Consider the following 17,784-nt stretch of genomic DNA (forward strand, 5'->3'; position numbering starts at 1 on the left):
GGATCGGGTGGGTGTGACCTGGTGTAAGGGTTAGCCATAGTGAGGTGGGAAAGAGACAAGGGGAAGGCTCAAGTTAGTGTAGGAGAGTTCCTTGACCTTAAATCAGAGAACTCAGCAGGGAGGTGCAGGGCGGTGGTTGGGAGATGCAACGATGAATGAATTATTCTGTCGGACCTCGCAATGTAGGCAGGCGGCCAGTGGTTGGAAGTATGGATCCGCACTCGGGAGCAAGAGCTGGTCTAGTTGCCCGCAAGGATTGGGAAATGCTCGGATCTGAGATGAAATCGCGACTGGATGGGCAGGCGTCTGCCCTTTCCCGGAGCAGGGTTTAAATTTCTCCGCTTTCGGTAACACAGGCGGTGAAGTCTGATGGCGGGCCGCTGGCTCGGCGTCCTTAATCGCCGGGTCTCTAGGCCGAGGTCGAGCGACGCAGCGCCATTCCCCGAGCCGGGTCCGACGTAGGGCCCAGGAGTCTCGCGCGTGCAGCGCGGGACGCGAAGGGGTGGCCTCGGGCCTCCGCCGCCCGCGTTGGGGAAGGACTCTCTGGTCCGCGCCGGCGGCTCGGCTCTGCCAATCAGCGCTCCCCGTTCACGGCGCCCCGGCGCTCCAGTGACGCGCGCCCAGCCTACGCCGGCGGCGCTTTGGCAACGGCCCCTCCCGCGCTCGTTCGGCCCGTTAGCTGCGCGCCGCCCCACTAGTGCGAAGGCCCCTGGGCGGCGGCGCGAGCGGGCGCGGGCCTGGCGCGCCCCCTGGCGGCCCGGCGGGGCGCTGCGGGCGCGGTGCTGACCCGGAGGCGGCGGCGGCGGTGCCCGGATGGAGGCACGTCATTGTCCCCCGCCGGGCGGCTGGGCTGTGTGCGGCGGCGGCGGCGGCGGCCGAGGGGGATGGAGCGAGCTCCGACCCGGGTCAGGTAAGCTCCCGCCTCCTTCCCGCCCGCTGCTGCCCGGCGTGGGACTCGCGCAGCACCCCGCGCGCCTCGGCTGCAGCTGCCCCGGTCGCCCCTTAGCCGGCGCGGCCCGCCGTAGTCTGGCGCGGCCCCTCGCCCTCCGCCCCCTTCGCAGTCGCGGGCCACCGGGGACCCCGCCGCGCCGGTGCCAGCACCGCCAGCACCAGCCGGGCCAGGCCGCTGGGGAGGGGGCGGCGGCCGGGCGCGCGGAAAGCTGGGCTGCGCGGGGAGGCCGGACCCCCCTGGTTGCCATGGACACTGCCCTCCACCCCCACTCGGCCCAGCTCACCCCCTCGGCCCGTGGGCCGGGCGGGCGGCCACGGGGCGGCCTGGCTGGCACGGGTCTACTCGGGTGGGCGTGTGCCGGCCGCGGAGCCGGGCGTCCCCGGCGCGCCCGCCGTTCCCTGCGAGGCTGCCACCTCCTACCCGCCAGCGCCCCTCGGAACCCCGTGCTTGCCTCCCTGCCCCCACTCTACCCCTCAAAAATAAACAAACTTTCCCACGCGGGCGCAGCTCCGCGGCTCGCGTTCCGCTCTCAGGCTGTCCACCTGGATCCGCCGCCGAGAGTCCAGCTCCCCATACCGGCGGCCGCGGCAGAGCAGGAGCCCTCGGGGCAGAGGAGGGGCCGCCGGGCCTGCGGTGCGACCCAAAAGCGCGTGTGTCGCGGTCCTGTTCTTTATCTTTGGGGCAGGAAGAGCCAACTTACCTGGAAGGGTTGGGGGAGAGGGAGATCAGTTTCAGATATTTGAAATGAAGATTTGACGGTACGGAAGTTTTACAATCTAGGACTTTCACCTCGCTGTATTGAACGCAGTTGAGATTACTTTTGCTGAATAGCTCCTTTATATTCAGGGAGGCCTTAGGGCTTACTTGTTTACGGGAAAAACATGTTGGTTATTTAAAGTAAATACACTCAGACAACAGTAAAACTGGTTGAAAAACTATTTACTTAACGCCTTTTTTTTCAGGGTAGTAACGGTATTAGAGGTTCTCATACATTTTTGTAGAGTCTCAAACCTTTTTTAAGAGTTGTGAATATTAAGCATAATTCTATTCCCTTGACTCTGTTATTCATAGTACATGGGTATATGAATAATCGTTTTCACTTAATTTGTTTTTCTTTAAGGTCGGTTTCACTTTTCTGTGTCATTGAATCAAGTCTACAGTGTTTGGTTTGTGAAAGTTTAAGGCTAGTCGTTTTGTTGACTTTAATTAAAATCAAGGTTGCCGTCTTAAAGTCTATGTGTTACTAAGATGAAAATGCTACAAGAACGTGGATTACATTGTTTATGAAGAAGAGTAACTTCCTTTTCACCTGTGTTGATACTATTGCCTCAATGTATGTGGAGTGCCACAATGTTTAAGTAGTGGTATATTCTTTTAAAAAATGAAACAGGATAATGAATTTTAGCATTTGGTAGAAATACCGAGAGAAATACCATCCAGCCCTCGTTCATGTACTTGCTGTGTGTTTTTTTTTAAACTTTTTTTGCGCATCCAAATGATGTTGAGAGAAATGTTAACTTTTCATTGAAGTAGTCCGAAGATTTGTAGCAGTAATACTTAAAAGCTTTTCTGAAAGTGAAGAACATGGACCGGATGAGTCCTAGGTCCTACACAACCATGTTTGGTTTCCAGAAAGGTTGTCTCTGTAGCAGGTGTAATTTAGTTTCATACCTGGTGGTTTTAGGATAAAAATTTGTTGGTTGGATATACAAATGAAGATGAATGGATGATTTTGGTCTGCTTCCCACAAATTATAATGCTAAATGGTTATTGCTGACTGAGTTGTATGCTTTCCTTAATTTTTTTCATTTAAGAGATTTTATGCCAAAGAAGACAACTGGAGCAAGTAAACTGGTTTTATTTGGTCGTTTGTTAATGATTGTCCTGAAGGGATGTTTATGCTTGGAAAATCAAGGTTTTTGCTATTTAACATTATCATGCATAAGGCTAGATTAACCTTTTCTTATTACTCTGGCTTACTTCTTCCTTTTCCTCCCCTTTCTCTTCCTCCTCCTCTTTTGTTTTCTTACTCTTGACTCCACACTGTTTCATAATTTTTGACTATTTCGTGAGGAAAGTGTAAAACTATTTGGACAATATGGCTCAAACTTTCTTCCTGAATGAAGGTCCTATACCTTAGGTTGACTTAAAATTTCAGTTTTTCTTATTTTATTAAGATCTAATTAACATCTACTTTCCTATTTCTGCACAAGATTCAAAAAAATTGCTTAAGGTTGTACTTTCTTGGGGTGATAACCATGCCTTAGCTTAAAATTACAACAGAATTGAAGCTTCTTAAAAAAAACATCACAAGCAGACAGTGCATGCTAACATTTTGTTGAGGTGGCATGTATATGGGTATTTTATTATCCTTTTACTTTATTAAATATTTTTTTAAAAAACAATTTTTAAAGGCTGTTCCTACTTCAGAGTGTTTTAAGGATTAAATAAGATACTGTATATAAATCACTCAGCACAAACGTGCTAAAAGCAAACACTAGTTACTTTCCTGTTTGCAGAATTTATTCATTTGTTCAACACATGTATGGAAAGCTTTCTGTATGCGAGATCAGGGGATATAAATAAGAACATGATGGAGTGCAACAAGGAAAACTGCTGTGGAATAGGTGCTGAAGTGCCTGCCATCAGAGAGTCAGCACAAGACTCTCACCCAGTCTTGGAGAGGCAGATTTTTGAGGAATGTGTCCCAGAGGAAATGAATTCTAAACTGAGAAATGGAAGTGTTAACTGGCCAGAGGCAGAAGGATGGGAGAAAAAGAACAGCATGTGCAGAGCCCAGAGAGAGCAGGTGGGAATGGAACATGGAGAGTCTGTGGAGAGGTTCCTCCGCCAGGCAGTGCCAAGTCTAGGTGGTTAGGGGCCACTGGGGCATGTCTGAAAGGTTTTCTACAGATCAGTGACACATTAGATTTGGTTGCCACTGGGCAGTTTTGGAAACATTTCTGTTGACTAGGTTGGAATAGCCAAAAGGGACCCTACCTGACAATGTTGGACCTGATGCCTTGTCCCAGTTGCTAATGAGTTTGGGGTATAGTTGCTCCATTTCATAGATGCTGTGGATACTGTCCAATCTCTGATAGGTCCATTATGAAAAGTCAGTTAATGTGTGTTCAGCGATTAACACAAAGCCCAGCACATAGAAAATGCTCAATTAGTAGTAGCCCTAAGTTTTAAAAATAGGATCCAAAGAGAATATTACAAGGTACTTTTATAATGTATGTTTGTATTCAAGTTTGATGTCAGTAATATCTTATGGGTTTCATTTTAAAAAGCCCTATATACCAAGTAGCCTCTTCAGAAAAATGTATTTCAGAAATGAGACTTCCTATATGTTTTAAAAATGTATTTCACATAATGTCATTCTGGGCTCAAAATTAAAGCAAGATTTTTCTCTTTATATACTTGAGACTTTTCCCTGAGGAATTATATATGAATTGAAAGTTAAGTTAAATGTACTAGTGCATATCATGTTCTAGTTTAAAGCAATAGAGAAAATATAGATACTTTGTAAATGCATAGAACTGGAAATTGAGGTACCTAATTAGAAACTGAAACAACAGTTTGGTCTGGAATGGAATGACAAGATCTGATTAACTACTTCATTGAGGTTTTCATAATTATGAAACATTGTTTAGACAATGCTAAAATGTCTCAAGGAATTGATTACAAAATTTAAAAATCCTGTTACTTTTATATTTGGATGTGATGTGTTTGAAAGTAATTAAAAATGTCTAGGATAATTTTCCTAGTTCTAATGGTAGAATAAGTAGGTTACGTTCCTCACCTAATGAAACAAATGTATGCTTTTCATCTTTTGCAGAGTTGAACAATGACCGTAATTGACAAAACTTCTGAATCTTCAGACCCATCAACCTATCAGGATCATCAGCCTGGCAGTTCTGAGTCCGTCTCACCTGGAGACATGGATACAGGTTCTGCTAGCTGGGGTGCTGGTGCTGTGTCTTCATTAAATGATGTTTCAAATCACACACTTTCTTTAGGACCAGTACCTGGTGCTGTGGTTTATTCAAGTTCATCTATACCTGATAAATCAAAACCATCACCTCAAAAGGATCAAGGTACTACTTTTTAAAAGACAGAATCACTTCAAGAAACTCCTGTATAAATACTGTCAATGGATTGGTAATTTCAGAGAGGGGCTTATTTTCCAAGATACATTGCCACCCAGGTGGCCAGCAGAGTTACATTATTTGACAGCTTCCATTTCCCTCTGCTATTTGTTCATGATTAACATGTATCATAACAGGGTATAGATTATTTTTAGTCACTATGATATTTGTAGGTTCTTTTATTCCTAATTTTTTGAAGGATAAACTTTATCTTGGTGGGAATTGAGGTAGACAAGCATTTCATTAACTTGTCAGTTAACTATAGTTCCCTAAGTCTGTCTTTTAAAATTTTGAAGATGTTTTAAAAAATGGTTGCCTTTTGACAAATGGGATCTGCTTAGCTGTTTTTCTTTTCCTTGTTTTTTTTTGCCATTTAAAATTATCTGTAGTAATAAAGCTCTTTGAAAGAGCAGATAATGTAGCTGTTACATTTGTTAAAACTATATAAATGGTTACATTTGTTAAAACCCATCCAGCTGAATAAAACATTAACACTTTAGTTGATTCTTCTAAGATTTTTGGATTTGGAACCTTTGAAACACAAAGAAAATGATTAGTCCTCAAAATATTGTTTGGCTTAGAATAATTTGGCCTTTATATTTTTGGAGTTATCTTAGTAAATGTGACGTGATGTGGGGGTCAGTGGCATGATTTGCTGATGGTGTTTGGGTGAAATTTATATTACAAAACAGTTTAACTGAATGCTATACATGTATTACCTTCACCAGCAAGACTTGCCCACAGGATGCCCCTGTGCCCCCAAGTTGCTGGGACTCCTCTACCCCTCAGGACTTAGCCCTTATTCCACTGTCTACAGACTCATTCCTCTTTTCCTTATTTTGCTCTCCATTTCTCACCAAACTGAGGCCTACCTGAGCATACTTACACCCTCATTTTAATATTTCTGTTAAACTAGAGAACCACCTATTGGGCATCTCAATCCCGTTGCACCAAGGAACTGGCAAACTTATGAAAAAGTAGTCTTGCTGTGGCAAATTTTGAACTTTCCTAAATAACTTGTTTTTTGAGTTTCACCTGGGTTCTGTTAGCATAGTTGTCATTAGTAATCTGCTTGTAAGTCTTAAAAACAGGTAAAAATGTTTTTTAGACCATATATAGTATATTTACAAATGTGTAGAGTGGTGCCCAACAGCCTGAGTTCAGAGCCTGTTTCCTTACTGGTAAAACATGGGTGGCATCACTACCAACTGTTAGAATTGAGACTATCTTGACACCTGGGAAGAACTCATTAAGTGAGCTGATGGTGAAGGTGAAGGTGTTGGTGGTCATACTGAATATGAGCATCCATAGCAAATGTTACAGAGAATTGAATTGAATCCTGCACTTTATATATTGTGGTGGTGTGTGTTTTAAAAACTTTATCATGAAAAATTTTAAGTAGCTGTAAAATAATTATAGTGAACTCTTACACTTATCAGTCAACTGTGACATTTATCAACTCATGGCAAATTATACCCCCACCCACTTTAAACCCCCTCCCCATCATTTTAAAGCAAATCCAAGACTTCATATTTCATCTAATATTTCAGTGTGTATATCTAATTTCTTTTCTAAAAATTAGAGCATTTTTATATTAAAAGTCTGTGAATGTTCACATTTCCCTGGTTGTCATATATACTTTTTAAAAACAGTTGGCTGTTGAAATTAACATCCAAAGGTCTACACTGCATTTGGTAGATGTCTTTATATTTCCTTTTACCTTTTAACCATCTCTCTCTCTTTTTATCTTTGCAATTTATTTATTGAAAAAGCCAAATCATTTACAGTTGCCCCCATTCTGGGTTCTGTCTTTTGAATGTCCCTTTCTCCCCTGTCTTTCTGGTTAGCTGGTAATAAGATTTAGAATCTTGATCAGATTCAGGTTTGATGTGCTGCTACTCATTTAGCCTCAGAAGTATGCAAAACTTTGTTTTAAATATTTATTTTTCTAGCTCTAGGTGATGGCATTACTCCTCCACAAAAAGTTCTTTTCCCATCTGAGAAGATTTGTCTTAAGTGGCAACAAATTCACAGAGTTGGAGCCGGGCTCCAGAATCTGGGCAATACCTGTTTTGCCAATGCAGCACTGCAGTGTTTAACATACACGCCGCCTCTCGCCAATTACATGCTCTCACATGAACACTCCAAGACATGTAAGTGTTCTGTGTTACGTTACCTGAGTAGTATTGTGATGCGCTAACCTGCTTTCATTTTTTTCTGAAATGAAAGTGAAGAATTAAGCCGTTAATTGTTTGATCACTAAGTTAGTTTATTCTTTTCAAAACCATGGAGAAAGACTTTTAAGATTTATATTTAGGTTGCATAAAAAACAATTTGCACCTAATTCGATCTGTGAATTTACTTAAAAAGAAACACATTTTACCAGCATTTGGCATTCCTGAACTGCCTGCTGGTTTTCTACACTTGCTAAAAATTGTGACATGTCTGTTGCCAACAGCTAGGGACAAGTAGGGGTAAGAAATCCTGCCTCATCTAGCATCCATCCTGTGTTGTAAGGCTTGATTCATTTACAGGCTTATAAGCCCTAGTAGAGAGGAACCTCTTACTACTGCCCCCGATCTCCTGGAAATTCATGCAGGACTTTCCCTTTAACATGTGAGAGCTCAGTTTTCAACCTAAAGGGCAGGAAATCAGTGAAAATACGTCTTTAATTAGGTGAAAGCCAACTCAGTGGTTGACTGGAGAAATTCAGAATTTAGAACATATCCGGTTTTTGAGGTTTTGACCTTCATATTGTAAATATCATTCATCTTTATAGATGATCTCCCTGTTCTTGGATCTACATTAATGCTCAGATTTGAGTGTGTATGTTCAGGTGCTGTTCATTAATTATCGGGGTGAACAAAAACCCCTTGGTTTCTTTTTAAATAGTTCTTAATGGAGTATTTAAACTGGTTCTTTTAGAACTTTTTTTTCCCCCAGAGTGAAAAGTAATGCTTATAAAGAATTTGGAAAGTACAAAAAAATTTAAAGAAACCAAAGGAAAATCACTTAGAATCTCTCTGCCTAGAAATGTTTAATGTGCCAAAGGGTTTTAAATTACAGAATGGACATTCAGTTTTGCCCTCATTTTCTCCCTAAGTTCATAATTCATTCCCCACAGACAGCTTTCCTGTCACTTTTGCTCTTAGTGCAAGTAGGGTGTAGGTGAAAACCCAGCACTGGCACCTGGACAGCTACAAGAGGACCAAGACAAAAACTGAGAAGCTCCTTATGTCCAGAATTAGGTGCCTATCCTTTATGCTGAACATCTTTCCATATGGTTGTCTGCCAAATGTTTGTTTTCTGAAACACACCCTTCATATTTTTTGCCCAACTTAAAATGGGGTAGTTTTCTTTTTGTTGAGTTTCAAGACTTCTTTATATATTCTGGATAAAAGTCCTTTATCAGATATGTAATTTGCAAATATTATCTCCCAGTGTGGAGAAAATACTCTCTTCACACGGTCTTTTAAAAAGCACATTTTTAGTTATGAAGAATTCCACTTCATTATTTATTTATTTTTATCAGTTGTGCTTTAGGTGTTGTATTAAGACATTTTTGCCTAACCAGAGGTCACAAAGATTTTTCTTTATATTTTCTCCTAGAAATTTTATAGTTTTAGCTTTTATATTTAGATCAGTGATCCCTTTTGAGTTAATTTTTGTTGTGATGTGAAGAATGGATTGCAGCTAATGTTTTTCAAGCAGATACCCAGTTGCTATAGCACTGTTGTTCAGAGGATAGTCCTTTTGCCACTGAATTGTCTTTGCATCTTTGTCAAAAATTAATTGACCATATATCATATATATATGGGTGAATTTCTGGACACGCTGTTGTTACACTGATCCACTGTCTCGCTTGACACCATATAATATAATGTTTTGATTACTATATGATTAAAAGTTTTGAAATTAGGTAAGTCCTCCAACTTTGTTCTCTTTTTTCAAAGTTGTATTGGCCATTCTTGGTCCTTTTCATTTCCAAATGAATTTTAGACTCAGTCTCTACAAAAGAGCTTCCTGGGATTTTGATTGGGATTGTGTTGAATCTGTAAGTAAGGTTGGGATGAACTGACACCTCAACAGTATTCTGACCCACAAGCAGGGTACACCTCTCCATTTATTTAGGTCATCTTTTAATTTTTCTTAGCAATGTTGCATAGTTTCAAGGTACAGATATGATGTGCACATTTTAAAATCAGATATAAAAGTTTCTTATTTCTGAAAGCTATTATAAATGTTAATATTTTTGAAATTTCAATTTCTGATTGTTTATTGTTAGAATATAGAAATACAGTCAGGTTTTGGATATTGGTCTTGTATCCTGCAATCTTGCTAAACTCACTTATTAATTCTAGTAGTGTTTTAAAAAAAAAATTTCTCAAGATTGTATGTCAAGACAGTCCTGTCATTTGTGAATAAGGAAAATTTTACTTCTTCATCTCCAGTCTGCATGCTGTTTGTTTCTTTTACTTGCTGTAATGCACTGGCCAGGACCCCCATTTCACTGTTGAAAAAATACAGTGAGACTAGACATCTGTGTCTTTTTCTTGACCTTAGAGGAAAAGCATTTAGTCTTTCACCTTTAAGTATGATGTTAGCTATAGATTTTTTGTAGCTGTCTTTTACCATGTTGAGTGCTTGAATGTGAAGCCAAACTTGTCTTCCTGAGATGAGCCCCACTTGGTCATCTATCATTTCCATGTATCATTGGATTTGCTAAAACTTTGAAAATTTCACAGTCATTATAATGCCTTTGTCTGGTTTTGGCATCAAGGTGATGGTGGCCATCTTGAAATATGTTGGGATGTATTTTCTTCTCTTCTATTTCCTGCAAGACTTTGTGTAGAATTGGTGTCATTTCTTCCTTAAATGTTTGGTAGATTTCATCAGTGAAGCCATCTGGACCTTTGGAGTTTTCTCCTGGGTAGGTTTTTAACTACATGTTCAATTTACTTAATATATAGGCCTATTCAGGTTATCTATTTTTTCATTAGAGAGCTTTGGTAGTTTATGTCTTTCAAGGAGTTTGTCTTAGTTGTTAAATGTATTCACATAAAACTTCATAATGTTTTCTTATCCTTTTCATTTCTTAAGGATCTGTAATGATTTTCTTTCTCTTATTCTTAATGTTAATTTGTAGTGTGCCCTATTTTCCTATGAGTCTGACTAGAGGCTTATTCATCTTACTTTTTTTCCTCAAAGAACTAACTCTTACTTTCCTTGTTTTGTTTTCTGTTTCATTGATGTTTGGTACTATTTTTATTGTTCCCTTCTTTCCTGCTCTCTTTGGATTCTGTTCTAGTTAGTTAAGGCTGAAGTTTAGGTCATTTAGATTTAAGACTCCTTTTCCATATGTGTTTAATACTACAGCTTTCACTTTTAAGTGCCACTTTAGTTGCATTCCAAACATTTTGACATGTTGTTTGTTTATTAATTTGCAGTTCAAAATATATTTATTTGCCGTTTGTGATTATTTAGATGTGTGTTGTTTAGTTGCCAAATGTTTGGGGATTTTCCAGAAATTATCCTGTTACTGATTTCTGATTTGATTCCATTGTGGTCAAAGAGATTATTATTATTTGAATCCTTTTAAATTCGAGACTTGTTTTGGTCTAGCTTGCTGAATATTCCATGTGTACTTAATAAGAATGTATGTTCTGCTATGTTGGTTGGAATTTCTATCAATACTGATTATGTTTATTTAGTTGATCATCTTGTTGAGGTTGTTTTCTATGTCCTGACTGCTTTTCTCTACTTGTACTGTTAGATTTTGAGAAAATTGTGTTGAAACAACACATATTTGTGAATTGTTTCTTCTTTCTATTCTATCAGTTTTGCTTCATGTGTTTTGAAACTATTGTTTAAGATTATTATGACTTCCTGATGAGCTTATCTGTTTAAAATTTCTGAAATGACTTTTTATCCCAAATAATATGCTTTACTCTGAAATCTACTTTTTTGAGATTAAAGCCATTCTAGTTTTCTTATGATTGTTAGCATGGTGTATCTTCTTCCAGTTTTTAACTTTACCCTTTTTATGTCTATATTTAAAGTGAGTTTGCTTGTTAACAGCTTTGGTCTTGTTTTTTTTTTTTAATCCAGTCTTACAGTCTCTGCCTTTTATTTTGGAGTGTGAACTGTTTTTATTTAATGAGATTATTGATATGATTGGGTTTAAATTTACTTTCTTACTATTTGTTTTCTGTTTGTCCCATTCTTTGTTCCCTTTTTCATCTTTTTCTGTCTTCTTTTGGAATGAATAATGTTATTTAATCTCTGTATTGGCATATTTTTTATACTTTTTATTTATTTTTTAGTGGTTGCTTTAGGGTTTAGCATACATCTTTAATTTACCACAGTTTGCCTTCAAACAATATTCCATTTATTGTGGAGTATAAGAACTTTATGACAATATACTTTAATCTTCTGTATCCAGACATTTATAACTATTGTTGTAATACATTTTATTCTTATCTGTTATAACCACATAATATATTGTGTTATTTTTCTTTAAATAAATTTTAAAAGTTTTGCTTTAAATGGTTTAAGACTTTTTGGAAAAAATTTATGTTTACCTACTTGTTTTCCATTTCCACTGCTTCTAATTCGATTGTATGGAACCAGATTTCCGTTTGGTATTTTTCCTTAGGCCTGAAGGACTTCCTTTAACTTTTCTTGCTGTTGATGAATTCTTTTTTTGGTTCTTATTTTATTTATTGGCTTTTTATTCTTCATCTGAGATGTCTTTATTTTGCCTCTTTTCAAGTTAAACTTTTTATTTTGAGGTAATTGTAGGTTCACATGCTATACAGAGATATCCCAGTACCCTTATCCAGTTTCCCCAGTGATAGCAATGTATAGTTCAGTACTTTAACCAGTATATTGACATTGGTAGCTATCAGAATTACAAAACATTTCTATAACTACAATATCCATTCATGTTTCTCTTTTATAGCCACATCTACTTCCCTCATGCCTCTGCCTCTCCCTTAACTCCGGGCAACCACTAATCCAGTCTCCATTTTGGTAATTTTGTCTTCTCAAGAATATTAAATATATTGAATTAAACAGTATGTAACCTTTTGAGATTGGCATTTTCACCCAGCATAATTCTCTGGAGACTCATTGTGTGTATTAATAATTTGTTACTCTTTATTGCTAAGTAGTATTTTAACATATATTCATATATGTTAAAATACTACTTAGCAATAATAGACTGTGTTAGAACACAGTCTGTTTAACCATTCATCCGTTAAAGGACATCTGGGCTGTTTCCAGTTTGGGGATATTATGATTATTGATAAGTTAGGGTTTAAGTCTGCCATTTTATGCTTTGTTTCTGTTCTCTCTTTTTCATTTGTTTTCCTATCCCTGCCTTTCTGTGGGTTACTTGAATATTTCTTAGAACTCTTTTTTGCTTTTTTATAATTTTTCTTAGTGTTTCTCTTTATGTAGTTTTTGTTAGTGGTTGCTCTGGGTTTGCTTTATGTATATCTAACTTGTAGTCTCTTGGTGGTATCATTTTACCTCCTACCTCCCTTTATTCTCCCCTAGTTATCATGTAATTAAATATTTCTTCTGCATTTAGAACCACATTGGAGACAGTGTTATGATTATTTCAACTCATATAATTTAGAAAACTCAAGAAGGAAAATCGATTGTATTTACCTATATTTTTGAAAACCATGTTTTTTTCTTCTTTCTTGATGTTCCTTTTTGAAAAAATGATTTCCTTTTTGTTTAGAGAACTTCCTTTAGTAATTCTTTTCAGGTAAGTCTACTGACAACAAATTCTCTTAATTTTGCTTCACCTGAGAATGTCTTGATTGCACCTTCATTCCTGAGGGACATTTTCACTGGGTAGAGGATTCTGGAGGGAAATTTCCTTCTCTTTCAGCACTTGAAAGTTATTGTTCTGCTTCTGTGGCTTCTATAGTTTTTGAAGTGAAATCCACTGTCATCCAAATTGTTTTTCTCCTATATAGGTAAGGTGTTGCTTTTTTTCACTGCTTTTGAGATTTTTTCTGTCTTTACTTTTCAAAAGTTTAATTAAGTTGTGTTTTGGCACGGGTTCCCCCTTCTTTGGGGTTTTGCTCAGCTCCTCAAATTTATAAAATCAGATCTTTTGCCAAATGTGGGAACTTTTCAGCCTCCATTTCTTATAATACCTTTTCATTTCCAGCCTTCTCACTCCTCTCCTGGGACTTTAATGACATATGTGTTAGGTCTTTTGTTAGAATCCCACAGGACCCTGAGGCTCTTGCTTTTTTCCCCCAGTCTGTTTTCTCTTTGTTGTTTTAGAGTAGGTAATTTCTATTGTTCTGTCTTCATGTTCACTGATTCCCCTGTCATCTCATTCTTCTCTATGGCTCATCCATAGAGCTTCTGATTTCTGTTACTGTATTTTTCATTTCTGAAATTTCCATTTGCTTTTTTTAATCTTCTATTTTTTTGTTGAAGTCTTTCTGTATTTTTCTTTGATTTCTAGTGTGTTCATAACTACCTGTTAAGTCATTTTTATCATGGCTGCTTAAAACCCTTGTAAGATAATTCTGACATCTCTGTCAGCTCAGTGGTGGCTTCTACTTATTACCTTTTTTCATTCAGTTTGATAAATTCTTGGTTCTTGGTATGATGAATGATTTTCTGTTGAATTCTGGACACTTTTTATGTTAGAAGGCACTGGATCTTATCTAAGTCTAAACCAGTCTGGTTTAGCTGGCTTTCTCTGATACCACTGTGGCATAGGAAGTAATGGTAGATAGAGGTAGGAGTCCAGGTTCCCCACTCAGTCTCCACTGACACCCAAGGTAGGGATTGTGGCTCCTTGTTCCTGCTAGGTGGGAGTGAGAGTCCCTGCTCCCTGTATGGTCCCCCCCACTGACACTGCAGTGTCTTTTTACCACTGGGTGATGGTGAAAGTCCTGATTCTGACAATCCCCCAGTGGGTGGTTGGAGGGATGCTTCTTTACTGCTGGAAGTCCAGCTTCTTACTTAATCTTCATTGACACCATGGGATAGAGGTGCAGTTTGCTATCACACAGTGTGGATGAAAGCTCCAACTCCTGATCCATCTTCTCTAACACTACTAGTAAGTGGGCTGGGATGTCTCCTTACAGCTTGGCAAGTGGAAGTCCAGCTCCTGGGTAGGGTTGAGGGTCACAGTTCGGCTAGCATAGAGCAATTATTGTCTAAGAGTATTTTGTGCTGCTAGGCTGCCCCTTTCTTGGTCCTTTGGCTTAGAAGAGCAGCCTTTCATTGGGGCTTTGTTCACTCCATGTGTTTGTTTCCAGATTGCTGCTTCTTCAGCTCCAAGTCTGGAATATATGAGGCATTAAGAAAACCCAGGGATCTCACCACTGTGTCATTCTCTGGGTTCTAAAGTCATGAGCTTATCTTTTTCTCCCTACCTTTCACAGCATTCTTACATTCATTTTATATACAATGTCCAGGATTTTTGTTGTACTTCGTGGGAGGAGTAGGGAAAAGTACCTGTGCTCCATCTTTCCAGGAGTGGAAGTCTCGTCTTTGTTTTTGAAAGATATTGTCATAAGATAATAGACTTGTATGTTGACATTTTTCTTTTAATAAGCATCTGAAAGATGTTACCCACTGTCTTCTCTCTTACATTGTTTCTTACAAGAATTCTGTTGTCAGTTTTACCTTTGTTCCTATAACATGTTATTTCTAACTGCTTTTAAGATTTTATTTTTATCACTGTTTTAAACAATCTGAGTGTTCCCTTGTGTAGTTTTCTTCATGTTTCTTTTGTCTGAGGTTTGTTGAGATTCTTAATTTTTTGTTAAGTTTATTGTTTCAAATTCATATAACTGTCATTAAAACATCTTTTATAATTAAAATAAAGTTAACTTTTTTGTACACTTCTGTGAATTTTAACACAGGTATATGTAAATGTAAACCACTAGCTCAGTGTACAAAATTGTTCCTTTACTCTAAAAAAACTCCCCTATGCCATCCCTTTGTAGACAGTCATTATTTCTTGAAAAATTAGTTCTGTCCCTTTGCCTTCAGGCTCCAATGACATGTGTATTTGGGACAGTTTGAAATAATGCCATAACTCACTGATAATCACTTACCTTTTTTTTTGTTGTTTTGAGTTTTCTTTCTGTATTTCACAGTGCATACTTTCTATTGGCAAGCTTTCAAGTTCACTAATCTTATGTGTGTCTAATCTAAGTCCCACCTGGTATGTTTTTCATCTCAGAGATTCTGCTTTACATATGTAAAATAGATTTTAATCTATTTTCACGTCTGTCCTTAACATGTGCTTGCTTTATTCTACTGGTTCCTTGAACATAGGAATATATGTATGATGCCTTTGTCTTTTGATTCTTTTAACTGTGTCATTTCTGTTTATTTTCTCATTACTGGTCATTCCTGAATATATACATGCTTTGTACTCTTAGATTAGGATTTTGTTACTGGGTACTGAATTTTCTTATTTCCTATAAATATTTTTGAGCTCTATTCTGAGCTTTCTTATGTTAATTAGAAATAGCTTGGAGCTTTTGAGGCTTTTAAAGCTTTGGTAGGCAGGTTCTGAGCAGTTCTTAGTTTAAGGCAAAGTTTCTACTTCAGTATAATTGACATTTGGGACCAGATGATTCTCTGTTGTGGAGGATGTCCTATGCTTTTTGTAGGTTGTTAGCCATATTCATGGCCTCTACTCAGTAGATGCCAGTAGTGCCACTTAGTTACTAAGAATGGTTTTCACATTTTTTAAATGATGTTTGAAAAAAAAAGAAGAGACCATTGTATGTGGACAACAAAGCCAGAATATTTAGAGATTTTGGACCCCTGGTATTGGAGACATTCTTTTACTGTTTGAGACAAATGGTAGTATAAGAAAAAGATTCTTATTTTTCCAGTATAAAGCGTAATTAAGAGCATGGGCTTTGAAATTAGAAGAGAATGGTTTGAGTCCCGTTATGTGTCTGCCATTTAATAACTATTTGACAGTGAGCAAATTTTTAACTCTGAGCCTGTTTCCTCTCTTGTAAAATAGAGTAAATATATGCCTACCACTTACTTAGGTTTGTTGGAGAATGGAATGAGAGTAAAAGTGTGTAGCTCAGTGTGTGACACACAGTAGCTGCTACTGTCGTTTCATTTCTGGAGTCTGCCCCTTATTTATATTCCTTGATGTATATAAAAAGTCATATTTTCCTAATTTGGAGGATTATCATCTGTTGTCTTTCAGGTCATGCAGAAGGATTTTGTATGATGTGTACAATGCAAACGCATATTACCCAGGCGCTCAGTAATCCTGGGGATGTTATTAAACCGATGTTTGTCATTAATGAGATGCGACGTAAGTACTGTCTATAGTCATTTGTCAGTATCTATTAGCTAATTGGTCTAAATGGCTTAACTGATAAAAGATATACCCCTGGTGTATTACAGTAAACAGACTTATTTCATCATACATGGACATGTCATCAGTCACAAATTTTTACTAAAACATTTACTATGTAAACACATTTTGAAACTTTAAAACAAAAGATGACAATATAATTAAAAAGTACTCAGCTTAATATAAGCAAATTAAAACGTTTTTTGACTCAGTTAATAAAATCATTGATAAGTTTTACAGTGATTTTTTTTTTTCCTCAGGTACTTGGATTTCTTTGCTGAGTAATATTTGCTCTAATATTTGTCCCACAGGTTTCCTTAAATAGTTCTGAGTTAATTTTATTAATTGAATATCACACTGTTCATAGTGACAGGAATTATCAAAATAGTTCATTATACTCCTAAAGAAAAATTCATACTCATTACTTAGCAAGTTTCTGGATGAATTTCACTTTTTCTATTTAATTTTTATTATTTCTAAATTTTAATTTCTAAATGACTTTCGAGTTGTTTTTTTGCATTGTAATGATCCTGTTCAGTTGCATGAAATATTTTGCAGGAAACTTTTACATCATCTTAATTAACTGAGTTGGAATAAAAAAATTGCATGAAAAGAAAAACAACCAAATTCTTAATCTGGTATCTAGCTGAGTAATTATAGAGATGGATAATTATACAGTAAAAATATATAATCCTTCTCCTAAAAAGCTGCTGAAGATTAGAGGTATTATATTGGCCCTTGGCATTCACAGGTCAGAGGAAACAATGCAAAAAAATTTTAAACGTTGGATCCTGGCAAAATTTTTGCTAGGGGTGATTTTGTTTGTTTAATTATGTATATGACAGGAATGATTAATATTTTTAAAGCTAGTCTTTAAGAAACTGCTGTGTGCTTGTGTATACATACAGCTACAAACATGCACGCCCCACATACATTGAATCATGAGATTGCCATTTTTGTATGTCAGAACTGGTGGAATATTGGCAATTTCTTATGATTCAAACTAATATTTATTTACATATATTCATAAATACATATACACGAAATTCTATAATGTTTTATTGTGCTATTATTTATACTTTTGTGTTAGGTTTATTATTATGTCTTTGTTTATAAACTTGTCTTGCAGCTTGTTTAGTGAGAAATTGAACTGAAATGTTACTGTCACCTGAGAATATGTTCTGCAGGTTTTTGGAACAGGATTTAGATAGGTTTGGGCATACATGTTTTGTATGGATTCTCTTAGGGAGCTCTAGCACCAAATTTAAGAGTGTGCACGAACATAACATTTTGGACAAATT

General features: G+C 37.8%; 1 protein-coding gene across 4 annotated transcripts in view; it reads left to right on the top strand.

Annotated features, from left to right (window-relative positions):
- Nucleotides 1–769: 769 nt before the first annotated feature.
- USP42 (ubiquitin specific peptidase 42) overlaps nucleotides 770–17,784 on the top strand; it is a 33,903-nt gene continuing 16,888 nt past the window's right edge. Inside the window, exons 1-4 of one of the 4 annotated variants that reach the window (XM_036897116.2) lie at nucleotides 770–910; nucleotides 4,794–5,052; nucleotides 7,056–7,256; nucleotides 16,331–16,441. In XM_036897116.2, coding sequence (XP_036753011.2) covers nucleotides 4,803–5,052; nucleotides 7,056–7,256; nucleotides 16,331–16,441 — 562 coding nt within the window. In that variant the 5' untranslated portion in view covers nucleotides 770–910; nucleotides 4,794–4,802. Of the gene's footprint in view, nucleotides 911–1,456; nucleotides 1,586–3,607; nucleotides 3,762–4,782; nucleotides 5,053–7,055; nucleotides 7,257–16,330; nucleotides 16,442–17,784 lie in introns of those variants that run through there. The other 3 variants (XM_036897118.2, XM_036897117.2, XM_057487382.1) reach the window with 3 other exon arrangements.

Source organism: Manis pentadactyla, chromosome 10 (assembly GCF_030020395.1).
Source record: "Manis pentadactyla isolate mManPen7 chromosome 10, mManPen7.hap1, whole genome shotgun sequence".
Taxonomy (NCBI): Eukaryota; Metazoa; Chordata; class Mammalia; order Pholidota; family Manidae; genus Manis; species Manis pentadactyla.